This window comes from Alosa sapidissima, chromosome 7 (assembly GCF_018492685.1).
Source record: "Alosa sapidissima isolate fAloSap1 chromosome 7, fAloSap1.pri, whole genome shotgun sequence".
In the NCBI taxonomy this organism is placed as follows: domain Eukaryota; kingdom Metazoa; phylum Chordata; class Actinopteri; order Clupeiformes; family Clupeidae; genus Alosa; species Alosa sapidissima.
Window position 1 is genome coordinate 9,105,671 of NC_055963.1, and position 15,655 is coordinate 9,121,325.

The window sequence follows — 15,655 nt, forward strand, 5'->3', positions numbered from 1 at the left end:
TTTAAGGACCTATAGATAGCCTCCATAGATGTGTGGATTTACTGGCCATGACCACAGCTACTGAATACATCACCACAGGATGTCTTATGCACCACACATCAACATGTAGGACTCCCCAGACATGAAATACATTGTGTATTTCATGACAGCAAGTGAAAACATACATCTATTAATGGAAGTGGACTATAGACCCTTTCAACAATAAAAACAAAAACAATGCTTGAACATTCTATTTGGTTCCCAATCTACTTCCTCTGCATTAAGATAACATATGGAACATATTGCTGTTTGTCATGGTTCCACAGCATATGATCATTTTGATCACCTGTAAGTTGGACTGTTCACATCTAATTCTATGACTCCTTAGCAGTTTTATTACTCTCACATAAGGAGAGTAATTAAGGAATATGTTTACTGTTACTACATGTCCTAGTAAACAAAACTAAAATCGTAGAATGTTTCTAAATATTAATAGCTTATGTGTACAGACATTACTTTCAATGATGTTCTGACTTCAATTTGGAATCCATAAACGTAATATGTAGGGGTGTCAATTTTGACATTAGCTATTGATTATCAGTGTATCCAGTCATAAACCAGTAAGGGGTAATGGAGTAATAGTAAAATGATTCAATGAGGCAGTTTTTATGATTTGTCTGTCATATTTATTGTCAAAAGCCAACAAAGCTTTTCCGATTTCAATTAATAAAGTACCACAATCTTGAATATCAAGAAATTTGACACAATGTCTTTCTTTTAAATGTTCCCAAAAGAAACACAATACTCTCAAATCGAGAGGGTAGGACACATTGAAACTCAACATAAAGCATGCTGGCAATAATTCAGCAAATAAAATATATACATCACATGAAATATAAATGTAATGTAAATGTAATATTGTAAATGTCTCAGACGACTGAGAAGTTATATTCGTGAATCCTATTGAATATAGTACACATTGTTGTATTCAAGCTTGTGTGTAAATCCATAGCTTCATAGAAGTTAGAAATGTAGTGTTTCAACACACTGAAGTGACCTTTAAGATCAGGTCTGTAAAACTGTGGTACATAAAAGACTTACACAATTTATCAGTTAGTCCACAAAAGAAGCTTTTCAAATAAAAGTCATTTAAAATCTCTAGTTTGTCAAATAAACCTCAGATTTTTTCTGGCTTTCCATACATGAAAGCAGGTCATTCTATTTCTACAACTGTAGAACATAAGGGACACAGTCCCTACATCGTTAGAATTACTGTCCATGTCAGTCACAGACTGACCAGAGGAATTCTGTTGGTCAACATGAAAGGAGTCCACATGGCTCTACCAGGGCCTCCAGAGTGCAGTGCAGCCTGAAGTCTTCTGTTTGCTGCTGCTGTGACGGACTGGAGAGCTGGGCTGAAGCTGGACTCTGGTGCTCTTGTCCGCTGTGGGCAGCATGTGTAGGAAGTGACTCAGCAGTCTTCTCTGGGACTGTGTCTGCACCTCACACTGAGACAGGAAGTTGACAGCGTCCTGCATACACCTGGAGTAGCCCTCATTGGCTGCTGTGGAGCAGGTGGAGGGTTGCTGCTGCTGCTTCTGTTTCAGGAAGTGGACAGTCATCTCCAGGATGTCAGCTTTCTCCTGCTTGGAGTCTGGATGTTGCTTTAGGAACTCCTGGCCCAGTAGAGTCTTGAGATGTTCAATGCTGTTGTTGATGCGATCTCTGCGCAGTTTCTCCACCAAAGGCTTTCTCTGCTGGAATGACAAAAGAGGATCCAGTTTAGATACTGATCTAGCGTTCCACAATGCTAATGGATACAAAATACACACAGATAATTTGTATATATTTTGGAAGTTTGTATTTACCTTATTGTTCAGTGTAAGATGCTCAGAAAAGTAGGTCATGGGTACAGTGACAGTAGGTGCCATGGCTGTATCTCTGCTGTGGTCTCTCTGAAGAGGAGCTTGAGCTCTGCTACTGACTGCTCCTCTCCTTCTCCTATTTATACTCCCAGATCTCCATATGAATGTGTGGGTCTTGGGTTTGTTGGAGGTTCTCACAGTCTGCAGCCAATGAGAGGGTCTGGGGTGACAATGAGCAATGAAGACCTGCCACATGTCCAATGAAGTGTGTTTGTTTCAAAGGACAATCAGCAGCAGCAATTAGAGCAGCAGATGGAGGGGTGGAGGAGTAAGTGTGTGTGTGTGTGTGTGTGGATACTGTACAGACACTGTAGTAGAAAGAAAGAGCTTGCAGTAGGTCACAGAAGTTAAAGCACAAATATTGTCAATACTGTATTGTGAGTCATTCCGTGACTAGCTCCACATTAAATAGATGTTCAAACCAACAAAAGATAAGATATAGAATAGAATGTTCAAACCAACAAAAGATAAGATATAGACCCTTTCAAGAGAGTTCCATTATCAGCATCATAGTTGGCCCCACAAGGCTTCCGTTTTAACATTCCATATGTTATCTTAATGCAGAGGAAGTAGATTGAGAAACAAATAGAACGTTCAAGCATTGTTTTTGTTTTTATTGTTGAAAGGGTCTATAGAATAGAATGACTGAATAGTCATTGTGTCCTCCCCAAAAATGCATACAAATAAAACACCAATATATTTTGACAATTTCTGTAATTTCCCTGCATCGGACATATACAAATGTTGCACATAGTTTATCAAAGCCACTTTCCCAAGGCATGTGCTGCCCTAAACAGAGGCCTTCTGGTGTGTTTATGATGTGAAAGACGCTGGGACTGGGACTGCTCTCTCAGGAGCTTTCCCACACTCTGCCCATTCAGACTAACAGATAAAGCACTCCCTGGACAATAGAAGTGTGCCTAGTTAAATGCTAATGCAGCTCTCTGTCAACGACGTCACGAGAGCCCACTGCGTACAGAAGGGGTAATAAGTGCCGATTAATCGCCCACAAAACACCCAAATATTTCCCTGTGATTTCCCCTCATGTGACACTAGTGAAATAGCAGTTGATGTCTGACAACACAGACTACAAAGTTCAACTGAACTGAACTGAATTTGAATGACATTCCAGAGGACAAATATGTATTAATGAAATGAGAAATGGAAATTCTCCACTCATTATTCATAATCATTTAATGTGACAGTGACAGTGAAAGACAGTGAATGAGATTTTTGTATAGAAGTATATATACTCTTCTGATCCCGTGAGGAACATTTGGTCTCTGCATTTATCCCAATCTGTGAATTAGTGAAACACACTCAGCGAACACACAGTGAGGTGAAGCACACACTAATCCCGGCGCAGTGAGCTGCCTGCACCAACAGCGGCGCTCGGGGAGCAGTGAGGGGTTAGGTGCCTTGCATCCGTGGGCACTTCAGCCGTGCCTACTGGTCGGGGTTCGAACCGGCAACCCTCCAATTACAAGTCTGAAGCGCTAACCAGTAGGCCACGGCTGCCCCTAAAGAACTTACAGCTGACCTTTTTCAGTTTCAGGATTTGCTGTTTATGACTTCTATTGAATAAATGACTACATTTATTGTGTACTTTAAAAAAGTAATGTCATTAGTTCACCTAAAAACCTTTGACTTCTTAGTCCACTCTCCTCTGTGTTAAGGAGTCATTTATTCATCTTAACTGACTGATTGGCCTAATGTTATTAGTAGAAATGGAAGAAAAAAAAATATGAGCTCCTGAATAATTTATATGACAGTAAGAGTTTAAGTTATATGAATTTCAGTTTTACGGTCATTCCGTCATGATGCCAAAGTAAAATATCCAAATAATTGATGTTGGCATGAAGTTGCTGTTACTTCGGCATTAGACATTACTGGAGGTGTATGGGTGAATTTAGTACATCTGCTCCTAAATGGACAAACTATAGACTTTGAAAATGAAAGTGCATTTCTCATTGAAACATTTGATCCGATTTGTCTTTTGTATTTATTGTCCAAAAGCAACGAAAGTGCTTCAGTTTTAAATAAAATAGCATACAGAGGTCTTGACCATCAAGAAACTATAGGCCAGTCCTTTCCAAATGTTTCCATTTAAAACACAACAATCTCAAATAGAGATAGAAAGACACAACTCAAAAGGAGTGTATACTGCTAAACAACATAGCAAGCAAAATCAGTCAATACATAATTATACAATACAAATCAAGTATCTCAAGAAACTACATTCATGCGTTTTACTGAATACAGTGTATATTCCTTTATGAAACAACTTTACTTTATCCATATGGATAAATGTATAACTTCACAGAAGTTAGAAGTTAAGAGGCTTAACAGTAAGTGATAAGGGTAAAAATAACAATTACATTTTCTAAACAAAATTCAACTCTGGTCAGAATAACCTAACAAAATATATTGTATAATGGAATTAAAACCTTGACAATGTGCCAAACAAACATTGTTTTCTGCCATGAAACAGATTATCCATCAATGAAAGTGGATTACAATGCTTTAACAGTGGTAGAATATATCATAAGGGACACAGTCCCTACATGATTAGAATTACTGTCCATGCGCAAGTTTCCCAAAACCATAGTTGCTCACTAAGTTAGCAACTTTGTTGGTTGTAATGCAATCTCCCATTGCCAACCAACTAATTTGCTAACAGGTTAGCAACTATGGTTTTGGGAAACAAACCCCATGTCAGTCACAGACTGAGAATAAGGGTATTCTCTATGTACCTGTAAGGGTGTAATGCTCAGTTTTAAAGTAATTGTAAAATGATTCATTGAGGCAGTTTTTATGATTTGTCTGTCATATTTATTGTCAAAAGCCAACAAAGCTTTTCCGATTTCAATTGATAAAGTACCACAATCTTGAATATCAAGAAATTTGACACAATGTCTTTCTTGTGAATGTTTCCAAAAGAAACACAATACTCTCAAATCGAGAGGGTAGGATACATTGAAACTCGACATAAAGCATGCTGCCAATAATTCAGCAAATAAAATATATACATCACATGAAGACACATGTAATATTTTAAATGTCTCAAACAACTGAGAAGTTATATTCTTGAATCCTATTGAATATAGTGCACTTTGTTGTATTCAAGCTCGAATATTGTGTGTAAATCCATAGCTTCATAGAAGTTAGAAATGTAGTGTTTCAACACACTGAAGTGACCTTTAAGATCAGGTCTGTAAAACTGTGGTCCATAAAAGACTTACACAATTTTTCACTTAGTCCACAAAAGAAGCTTTTCAAATAAAAATCTTTTTAGACATTTAAAATCTCTAGTTTGTAAAATAAACCTCAGATTTTTTCTGACTTTCCATACATGAAAGCAGGTTATTCTGTTTCTACAACTGTAGAACATAAGGGACACAGTCCCTACATCGTTAGAATTACTGTCCATGTCAGTCACAGACTGACAAGAGGAATTCTGTTGGTCAACATGAAAAGAGTCCACATGGCTCTACCAGGGCCTCCAGAGTGCAGTGCAGCCTGAAGTCTTCTGTTTGCTGCTGCTGTGACGGACTGGAGAGCTGGGCTGAAGCTGGACTCTGGTGCTCTTGTCCGCTGTGGGCAGCATGTGTAGGAAGTGACTCAGCAGTCTTCTCTGGGACTGTGTCTGCACCTCACACTGGGACAGAAAGTTGACAGCGTCCTGCATACACCTGGAGTAGCCCTCATTGGCTGCTGTGGAGCAGGTGGAGGGTTGCTGCTGCTGCTTCTGTTTCAGGAAGTGGACAGTCATCTCCAGGGTGTCAGCTTTCTCCTGCTTGGAGTCTGGATGTTGCTTTAGGAACTCCTGGCCCAGTAGAGTCTTGAGATGTTCAATGCTGTTGTTGATGCGATCTCTGCGCAGTTTCTCCACCAAAGGCTTTCTCTGCTGGAATGAGAAAGAAACAGAGACTGTTTAGATACTGTTCAACATTCAAAGAGCTTCAAGTATAGTAGAGACAATTACATTTCAGTGTTTTCCTGTACAAATATGTCATATTTACCTTATTGTTCAGTGTAAGATGCTCAGAAGAGTAGGTCATGGGTACAGTGACAGTAGGTGCCATGGCTGTATCTCTGCTGTGGTCTCTCTGAAGAGGAGCTTGAGCTCTGCTACTGACTGCTCCTCTCCTTCTCCTATTTATACTCCCAGATCTCCATATGAATGTGTGGGTCTTGGGTTTGCTGGAGGTTCTCACAGTCTGCAGCCAATGAGAGGGTCTGGGATGACAATGAGCAATGGAGACCTGCCACATGTCCAATGAAGTGAGTTTGTCTCAAGGGACAATGGGCAGCGATTAGAGCAGCAGGTGCTGTGTGTGTGTGTGTTGCAGTGAGCTGGACAAAGTAGGCTTCAGGTTCAAATATTTACGATGCACCGATTCCTTTTAGAGATTGCCAGGGGTCCACAACAACCTCGAGTACGTTATGTGAACAAGTTAATGTATATTTTTAAATGTAATGCCAGTCTGGTGTTTTAAAATCAATCAGTGCAGTAATATGATATTCATCCAAACAATAACTGATTTTTTCATTTTTCCATTCTATTTGGAGCACAGACATCTTTACCATCAGACTTACTCTCCCAAGGCATGTGCTGCCCTAAACAGAGGCCTTCTGGTATGTTTAAGACACTGGGACTGGGACTGCTCTCTCATGAGCTTTCCCACACTCTGCCCATTCAGACTAACAGATAAAGCACTCCCTGGACAATAGACGTGTGCCTCGTTAAATGCTAATGCAGCTCTCTGTCAACAACGTCACGAGAGCCCACTGCGTACAGAGGAGGTTATCAATCCCCACAACACACCCAAATATTTTGATGTCATTACTTTGCATGTAGAATTTACTAAGAAAATTAGCAACTAGGACTACAACACCCCACCCCCACCCACCACCACTGAACTCTTCTGCTTCTCCACAGTTACCCTCTTCTGCACCATGCAATTACCACCAGTATCACTGAAAAACAAATCACATCTCATCTTATCTATCATCATATCTAATGGATTGTAATGATGTGGAGTTTGCCGAGAAAGCCTATGGAGTCAAAAAAGGTAATTTCACTGTGCTTCTGATTGCCAATTTGGTGCTTCACAGGAGAGGACTGATCATGTGAAGAGAGGGAGGAATCGAAGGAGGACACAGATTTTTCGAAGCAGCAAAAAAGACCAATGTTCTGATGGGTGTTTCATCTTCATCAGAGTCCATAAGGTTATGGAGTGTTTACATCAGACTTGAAAGCCTTAGTATCTTACCATACATATACATTAATGGCACAGGTGCAGGAGATGAGTTTCTGTAAAATGAAGCATTTGTTTAATCTAAATAAATCACATTTGTGCCCCATATCATCATTTTGTAAACTTCAGAGTGACATTGCAATTGCTTACAGTGATTACAGATTCCTTTGGATGTTTAGGATTTTCCCGGTGATGGTAATTCCACTTTCTCTCACCAGTCTGACCCAACTTGACTTGTTTATTTACTACACATCACTTTAAACACCACTTATTACCCCCTCTGAACGCAGGGGGCTCTTGTGAGGTTATTGGCTTTAGGGCTGAATTAGCATTTAACGAGGCACACTTCTATTGTCCAGGGAGTGCTTTATCTGTTAGTCTGAATGGGCAGAGTGTGGGAAAGCTCCTGAGAGAGCAATCCCAGTCCCAGCGTCTTTCACATCATAAACACACCAGAAGGTCTCTGTTTAGGGCAGCACATACCATAAAAGAGAAAGTCTTTGATGTTGGAGACGAAGCTGCCACATTTGAACTTGTAGTCCAAGTAAAGTGAACATTCAGTAATTCCAAGAAGCATTTTCAGGATCATTTCAAGCTGATTGAGGTGTTATTTTTGTGCACATCATCATTCAACTCATTTGAATCTGTCAATATATGAGTTTCATGTGCTTATTAAAGTGGTGGGAAATATTAAATATGTCAGTATGCAGTACGTAATTCACACTGTAAGTTCTACAACCACCCCCCCCCCCCCCAACACAGACACCCCACACACACTTACTCATCCACCCCTCCACCTGCTGCTCTAAACGCTCTTCTAAACACACTTCATTGGACATGTGGCAGGTCTCCATTGCTCATTGTCATTCCAGACCCTCTCATTGGCTGCAGACTGTGAGAACCTCCAGCAAACCCAAGACCCACACATTCAAATGGAGATCTGGGAGTATAAATAGGAGAAGGAGAGGAGCAGTCAGTAGCAGAGCTCAAGCTCCTCTTCAGAGAGACCACAGCAGAGATACAGCCATGGCACCTACTGTCACTGTACCCATGACCTACTCTTCTGAGCATCTTACACTGAACAATAAGGTAAATATGACATATTTGTACAGGAAAACACTGAAATGTAATTGTCTCTACTATACTTGAAGCTCTTTGAATGCTGAACAGTATCTAAACAGTATCTGTTTCTTTGTCATTCCAGCAGAGAAAGCCTTTGGTGGAGAAACTGCGCAGAGATCGCATCAACAACAGCATTGAACATCTCAAGACTGTACTGGGCCAGGAGTTCCTAAAGCAACATCCAGACTCCAAGCAGGAGAAAGCTGACATCCTGGAGATGACTGTCCACTTCCTGAAACAGAAGCAGCAGCAGCAACCCTCCACCTGCTCCACAGCAGCCAATGAGGGCTACTCCAGGTGTATGCAGGACGCCGTCAACTTCCTGTCCCAGTGTGAGGTGCAGACACAGTCCCAGAGAAGACTGCTGAGTCACTTCCTACACATGCTGCCCACAGTGGACAAGAGCACCAGAGTCCAGCTTCAGCCCAGCTCTCCAGTCCGTCACAGCAGCAGCAAACAGAAGACTTCAGGCTGCACTGCACTCTGGAGGCCCTGGTAGAGCCATGTGGACTCTTTTCATGTTGACCAACAGAATTCCTCTTGTCAGTCTATGACTGACATGGACAGTAATTCTAACGATGTAGGGACTGTGTCCCTTATGTTCTACAGTTGTAGAAACAGAATGACCTGCTTTCATGTATGGAAAGTCAGAAAAAATCTGAGGTTTATTTTACAAACTAGAGATTTTAAATGTCTAAAAAGGCTTTTATTTGAAAAGATTCTTTTGTGGACTAAATGATAAATTGTGTAAGTCTTTTATGGACCACAGTTTTACAGACCTGATCTCCTGACACTACATTTCTAACTTCTATGAAGCTATGGATTTACACACAATATTCAAGAGAGCTTGAATACAACAATGTGTACTATATTCAATAGAATTCAAGAATATAACTTCTCAGTTGTTTGAGACATTGAAAATATTATATGCGTTTTCATGTGATGTATATATTTTATTTGCTGAATTATTGGCAGCATGCTTTATTTTGTGTTTCAATGTGTCCTACTCTCTCGATTTGAGAGTATTGTGTTTCTTCTGGAAACATTTACAAGAAAAACATTGTGTCAAATTTCTTGATATTCAAGATTGTGGTATTTAATCAATTGAAATCGGAAAAGCTTTATTGGCTTTTGACAATAAATATGACAGACAAATCATAAAAACGGCCTCATTGAATCATTTCACTACTACTTTAAAACTGAGCATTACACCCTTACAGGTTTATGACTGGATAAAGATAATTCACTGATAATCCATAGCTAATGTCAAAATTGACACCCCTACATATTACGTAAATATGTAACATTTGTCATGAGCTCTCTCTCTGCCTGGTAACACGTGCTGATTGAAGTCTGATGACCTCCACCTGTTCCTGCTCTGCTCTGCCTCACCCTCGTTACCTACCAGCTGCACTGCATTCACCACTCATCATGCCCTCTATATAAAGCCTTGCTTTTCAGTCCACACTTGTCAGATCGTCTGCAACCAGCACCAGTTACCTGCCTGTTTATTGAAAACGCCTCTGACTCTTTGCCTGTGATCCCGGACCCGCTCGACTACTTCTGTGTTCTCCAGCCCCGGTAATCTTGACCTGCCTTCCGTCCCTCTTCTACGAATACCGCCTAGTCCTTGACTGTACTGCTGCTTCGTTTCAATTGCTGTTGTGTGTGTGTTTCCCCCAGGACTTCCCGGATCATCCAGCTCCTGCCTTCGCTGTTCGGCTACTGGGGGAACACACACACGCAGACTCTTGGAACTCCTGTACCCCCCCCGGAACCCCTGAAACCCCCAACCCTTAAATAAACTTTTGAACGTGACGCAATTGTGGTCCTCGTCCTGTTTGGTGTCTGACAGTACGATCTGACCAAACATGGACCCAGCGCACGGTCGAACCAGCATGGAAACCGACGAACCAGAACCACCCACCGCCATGCAACGCCTGGAAGAGACAGAGAGAGAGGTAAACCGCAACACTGCTGACATTGCCTCCCTACTTCAAGCCGGCTTGAGCCAGCGTCAGCAGTTCCAGCAGCAACAGCAACAACTTGCAATGATCATTCAACTTCTCACCAACCTTTCTCCTCTGCCTGCTCCCACCGGCCCAGCCCCAGCCAGCCTGCTCACCGGCCCAGCACCCGAGTCTCCTGCCCAGTCCACTGCTACCGTGGCTGCCGGAGCCCCAGAACCCAGGATCGGCAATCCAGAGCGGTTCAGCGGCGACCCAACCCAGGTACGGGCGTTCCTGACGAGCTGCCGTGTCCAGTTTACCCTGCAACCCAGGACTTTTGCCACTGAAGGGGCGAGGGTCGGTTACGTGATCACTCACCTGACGGGCCGAGCTCGACTCTGGGGAACGGCGGAGTTCGAGCGCCAGACCCCAGCATGTGCAACCTTCAACCTATTCGCAGAGGAGATGCTCAAGGTATTCGATTTGGAATCCACAATAGCCGAGGCATCTCGGATCCTGATGAGTATTCGCCAAGGCAGAAGGACTGTTGCGGATTACTCCATCGACTTTCGAACCGTGGCAAGTCGGAGCTCCTGGAACATGGAAGCATTGGTGGATGCTTTCCTCCACAGCCTGGCGGACTACATAAAGGACGAGCTGGTTTCCCATGATCAACCCCCCACTCTTGATGAAGCCATTGCTCTGGCTGTCCGCATCGACCGCAGGATCCAGGCCCGCCGTCATGAGAGAGGGCGCCAGAGTCCATCCACCAGCACACGGAGTGTCCCAACTGCCCTTCTGTCCGCACCTGCCACACCATCTAGCCAGCCGGACCAGTCTGAACCGATGGAGATCGGCCGCACCTCCCTAACCCCTGCAGAGCGCCAGCGACGCATCACCTCCAACTTGTGCCTGTACTGTGGTGGTGATGGTCATCGAGTCGCCACCTGTCCAGCAAAAGCCGGAGCTCACCAGATGTAGGAGGAATCCGGATGAGCTCAATGAACATTCAGCCCTCCATCAGCCGTAAACCCCTCATCCAAGTCTGTCTTCACCTGTCTGATTCCACCCACACCCTGGCAGCCCTGGTGGACTCTGGCGCAGAAGCAAACATTATTGACACAGGACTTGCTCGTCAGCTGGGCTTGGAAAGCCATCGCTTGTCCACTCCTGTTCCAGCCCGGGCCCTGGACGGTCACGCAATTGGCACAGTTACCAGCATCACAGCCCCCATCTCAATGATGGTGTCAGGAAACCACCGAGAGACCATCCGCTTCCACCTGCTCAGCTCTCCAGGCCAACCCCTAATCCTGGGCTACCCTTGGCTCCGTCTCCACAATCCTCACCTCGATTGGGCCTCCGGAACTGTGAAAGAGTGGGGAAATGCCTGCCACCTGACCTGTTTGCGTGCTGCCTCGCTGCCCCCCGGCTCAGTACCCCCCAGCATTGCCCACGACATTTCTAATGTCCCTGAATGTTACCATGGCCTCCGAGAGGTGTTCAACAAGACCAAAGCCACATCTCTGCCCCCACACCGTCCGTACGACTGTGCCATTGATCTCCTCCCTGGGACTGCTCCACCCAAAGGTCACCTCTACTCACTATCCCCTCCTGAAAGAAAAACTATGGAGGATTACATCAGGGACTCCCTGGCAGCTGGACTCATCCGCCCGTCTTCCTCTCCTGCTGGTGCCGGGTTCTTCTTTGTGGGAAAGAAAGATGGTTCTCTTCGCCCCTGCATTGATTATCGAGGTCTGAATGATGTCACAGTGAAGAACCGGTACCCTCTGCCTTTACTCACCTCTGCTTTTGAATTGCTCCAGGGATCCACTATTTTCACCAAACTGGACCTTAGAAATGCTTACCACCTAGTGCGAGTAAGGGAGGGTGACGAGTGGAAGACAGCATTCAACACCCACACCGGCCATTATGAGTACCTGGTAATGCCATTTGGCCTCACCAACGCCCCAGCGGTATTCCAGGCGCTGGTGAATGATGTGCTGCGGGACATGCTGAATAAATTCGTCTTCGTGTACCTGGACGACATCTTAATTTTCTCCAGAACTCTGTCCGAACACACCCGTCATGTCCAGCTGGTTCTTCGACGGCTCCTGGAGAACTCTCTCTATGTCAAGGCGGAGAAATGCGAGTTCCATGCTCAGACTGTGTCATTCCTGGGATACATCGTCGCTGAAGGCAATATCCAGATGGACCCCGCAAAGGTCTCGGCAGTTACCTCCTGGCCAGTTCCGGGGAATAGGAAGAAGCTGCAGCAATTCCTCGGTTTTGCCAATTTCTACCGGAAATTCATCCGGAACTACAGCTCCGTCGCCGCTCCCCTCACAGCTCTGACCAGCATCAAACACCCCTTTTCCTGGACCCCAGAGGCCAACACAGCCTTTCATACCCTCAAGGCCCGGTTCACCACTGCCCCCATCCTCCAGATGCCGGATTCAGACCGGCAGTTCGTTGTCGAGGTGGATGCCTCAGACGTGGGAGTCGGGGCCATACTCTCTCAACGGGCAGAGGAGGACAACAAGTTGCACCCCTGTGCATTTTTCTCTCGCCGGCTTTCACCTGCAGAGCGCAATTATGATGTTGGAAACCGTGAGCTGTTGGCTGTCAAGCTTGCCCTGGAGGAGTGGCGTCACTGGCTGGAGGGGTCCACAGTTCCGTTCCTGGTCTGGACCGATCACAAAAACCTCGAATACATCCGCAATGCCAAACGTCTTAACCCCAGACAGTCCCGCTGGGCCTTGTTTTTCACCAGATTCAACTTCACCCTGTCATACCGCCCAGGTTCTCGGAACACCAAGCCGGACGCTCTCTCCCGTCAGTTTCATAAGGATGACGCCCCTTCCCAGGAACCTGCATCAATTCTGCCCGATCCCTGCGTCGTAGCTGCCCTGACCTGGGATATCGAGGAGGAAATTCAAGAGGCCCTCCGTGACCATCCCAGTCCCAGTGCATGCCCAGACGGTCGTCTCTTCGTCCCAGATAATTTGAGGTCCCGGGTCATACAGTGGGGACACAACTCCCGCCTTGCCTGCCACCCGGGCTCCGCCCGCACCTGCCATCTCCTTGCCCAGCGCTTTTGGTGGTCGTCTTTGAGAAGGGATGTCCGAGAATTCGTCCGTGCCTGCCCCACCTGCAATCAGAACAAGTCCTCCACTCGGCCCCCCGCTGGTTTACTCCAGCCCTTGCCTGTGCCCACACGACCCTGGTCCCACGTCTCCTTGGACTTTGTAACTGGCCTCCCACCATCAGGTGGGATGACTGTCATTCTCACTGTGGTTGACCGGTTTAGCAAGATGGCACACTTCATTCCCCTCCCTAAACTGCCATCTGCCAGAGAGACTGCCCAGGCTGTTCTTGATCATGTCTTCCGTCTACACGGGCTGCCCAGGGATGTTGTCTCTGACCGAGGCCCGCAATTTACCTCTACATTCTGGAAGGAGTTCTGCCGTCTTCTAGGGGCCACAGTGAGTCTCACCTCTGGGTTCCACCCCCAGTCCAATGGTCAATCCGAGCGGGCAAACCAGGAGCTGGAGAAGGCGCTGCGGTGCATGGTTTCTCGCAAACCCCAGGCTTGGGCACAACAACTGATGTGGATAGAGTATGCTCACAACTCCCTCACCTGCTCTGCCACTGGTATGTCACCTTTCCAGTGTGTGTATGGCTACCAGCCCCCCCTGTTCCCCAGCCAGGAAGGAGATGTGTCCTGCCCGTCTGCCCTCGCCTATGCCCGCCGTTGCCGTCGTACCTGGTCACAAGCTCGTGCCACGCTACTCAAGTCAGCTGTCAGCTATGCCACTGGGGCTAACCGCCGAAGATCGCCGGCACCTGCCTACCGTGTTGGCCAGAAGGTGTGGCTGTCAGCCAAGGATCTCCCACTGCGGGTGGAATCGCGTAAACTGGCACCTCGATTCCTCGGCCCGTTCCCTATCCAGAGGGTCATCAGCCCAACCGCAGTCCGGCTCCAGTTGCCAACCTCCATGAGGGTGCACCCTACTTTCCATGTTTCGAAAGTCAAGCCGACGCATGAAAGCCCGCTGGTCCCCGTGCCGCTTCCTCCTCCTCCTCCTCGCCTCGTTGACGGTGGGCTGGTGTACACCGTTCGACGCCTGCTTCGGTCCAGACGGCGAGGTAGGGGCCTCCAGTATCTCGTCGACTGGGAGGGCTATGGACCTGAGGAGAGAACCTGGGTGCCAGCCAGTCGGATTGTGGACCGGACACTCATCGCCGACTTCCACCGTCTGCATCCTGATCAACCTGCAATCCGTAGGGGCCGCCCCAGAGGGGTCCCTAACCGTCCTGCCCGCCCGGCTTCCTGTCATGTGCCTGACTCTGACCCTGTCTCGGTACCTGTCCCGTCTTCTGTCCACGACCCTCCAGCTCCCTCCGAGGATGAGGATGTTCACTCGGACCGCTCGGAGGAATTCTAGCCCTCCACCGGCTCCCCTCCGCCCTCCCGACGTGGTGTCACTCTTGGGGACTTCTGGGGCCGTCCCTTAGGGGGGGGGTTCTGTCATGAGCTCTCTCTCTGCCTGGTAACACGTGCTGATTGAAGTCTGATGACCTCCACCTGTTCCTGCTCTGCTCTGCCTCACCCTCGTTACCTACCAGCTGCACTGCATTCACCACTCATCATGCCCTCTATATAAAGCCTTGCTTTTCAGTCCACACTTGTCAGATCGTCTGCAACCAGCACCAGTTACCTGCCTGTTTATTGAAAACGCCTCTGACTCTTTGCCTGTGATCCCGGACCCGCTCGACTACTTCTGTGTTCTCCAGCCCCGGTAATCTTGACCTGCCTTCCGTCCCTCTTCTACGAATACCGCCTAGTCCTTGACTGTACTGCTGCTTCGTTTCAATTGCTGTTGTGTGTGTGTTTCCCCCAGGACTTCCCGGATCATCCAGCTCCTGCCTTCGCTGTTCGGCTACTGGGGGAACACACACACGCAGACTCTTGGAACTCCTGTACCCCCCCCGGAACCCCTGAAACCCCCAACCCTTAAATAAACTTTTGAACGTGACGCAATTGTGGTCCTCGTCCTGTTTGGTGTCTGACAACATTTATGGATTCCACTTTGAAGTCAGAAAATCATTGACAGTACAGTCTGTACACATAAGCTATTAATATTTAGAAACATTCTACGATTTTAGTTTTGTTCATTAGGACATATAGTAACAGTAAACGTATTCCTTAAGGGATAAATTCCTTATGTGAGAGTAATAAAACTGCTAAGGAGTCATAGAATTAGATGTGAACAGTCCAACTTACAGGTGATCAAAATGATCATATGCTGTAGAACCATGACGGACAGTAACGTTTAATTCGTTTAAAGAGTATAGCTGTGTGATTTATTAATAAAATACACATACTGTTAAACCTTACGGCCCAATTTTGTTTTGTAAT

The 15,655-nt window shown here is 46.0% G+C and overlaps 3 protein-coding genes across 3 annotated transcripts; 1 reads left to right on the forward strand and 2 right to left on the reverse strand.

The window, feature by feature from the left end:
- Positions 1 to 1,312: 1,312 nt before the first annotated feature.
- On the reverse strand, positions 1,313 to 2,039 carry LOC121713094 (transcription factor HES-5-like). Its single transcript, XM_042097404.1, has 2 exons — positions 1,848 to 2,039; positions 1,313 to 1,736 (listed from the first exon to the last, which is right to left on the reverse strand). Exons 1-2 carry the CDS (start codon positions 1,908 to 1,910, stop codon positions 1,320 to 1,322), a joined length of 480 nt encoding a protein of 159 aa, XP_041953338.1. The 5' UTR covers positions 1,911 to 2,039; the 3' UTR covers positions 1,313 to 1,319.
- A 3,236-nt stretch (positions 2,040 to 5,275) lies between these two features.
- LOC121713087 (transcription factor HES-5-like) lies at positions 5,276 to 6,192 on the reverse strand. Its single transcript, XM_042097394.1, has 2 exons — positions 5,927 to 6,192; positions 5,276 to 5,811 (listed from the first exon to the last, which is right to left on the reverse strand). The coding sequence occupies exons 1-2, from the start codon at positions 6,176 to 6,178 to the stop codon at positions 5,395 to 5,397; spliced, it is 669 nt and encodes a 222-aa protein (XP_041953328.1). The 5' UTR covers positions 6,179 to 6,192; the 3' UTR covers positions 5,276 to 5,394.
- Positions 6,193 to 8,129: 1,937 nt separating this feature from the next.
- On the forward strand, positions 8,130 to 8,828 carry LOC121713093 (transcription factor HES-5-like). Its single transcript, XM_042097403.1, has 2 exons — positions 8,130 to 8,254; positions 8,370 to 8,828. The coding sequence occupies exons 1-2, from the start codon at positions 8,192 to 8,194 to the stop codon at positions 8,784 to 8,786; spliced, it is 480 nt and encodes a 159-aa protein (XP_041953337.1). The 5' UTR covers positions 8,130 to 8,191; the 3' UTR covers positions 8,787 to 8,828.
- Positions 8,829 to 15,655: the final 6,827 nt, after the last annotated feature.

Bases quoted from the DNA above. Each gene is read 5' to 3' on its own strand.
- LOC121713094 (XM_042097404.1), bottom strand. From the start codon at position 1,910: ATGGCACCTACTGTCACTGTACCCATGACCTACTTTTCTGAGCATCTT. The intron at 1,737-1,847 runs GTAAATACAAAC...TTGTCATTCCAG, and splicing joins ATCTTACACTGAACAATAAG to CAGAGAAAGCCTTTGGTGGA.
- LOC121713093 (XM_042097403.1), top strand. From the start codon at position 8,192: ATGGCACCTACTGTCACTGTACCCATGACCTACTCTTCTGAGCATCTT. The intron at 8,255-8,369 runs GTAAATATGACA...TTGTCATTCCAG, and splicing joins ATCTTACACTGAACAATAAG to CAGAGAAAGCCTTTGGTGGA.
- LOC121713087 (XM_042097394.1), bottom strand. From the start codon at position 6,178: ATGTGGCAGGTCTCCATTGCTCATTGTCATCCCAGACCCTCTCATTGG. The intron at 5,812-5,926 runs GTAAATATGACA...TTCTCATTCCAG, and splicing joins ATCTTACACTGAACAATAAG to CAGAGAAAGCCTTTGGTGGA.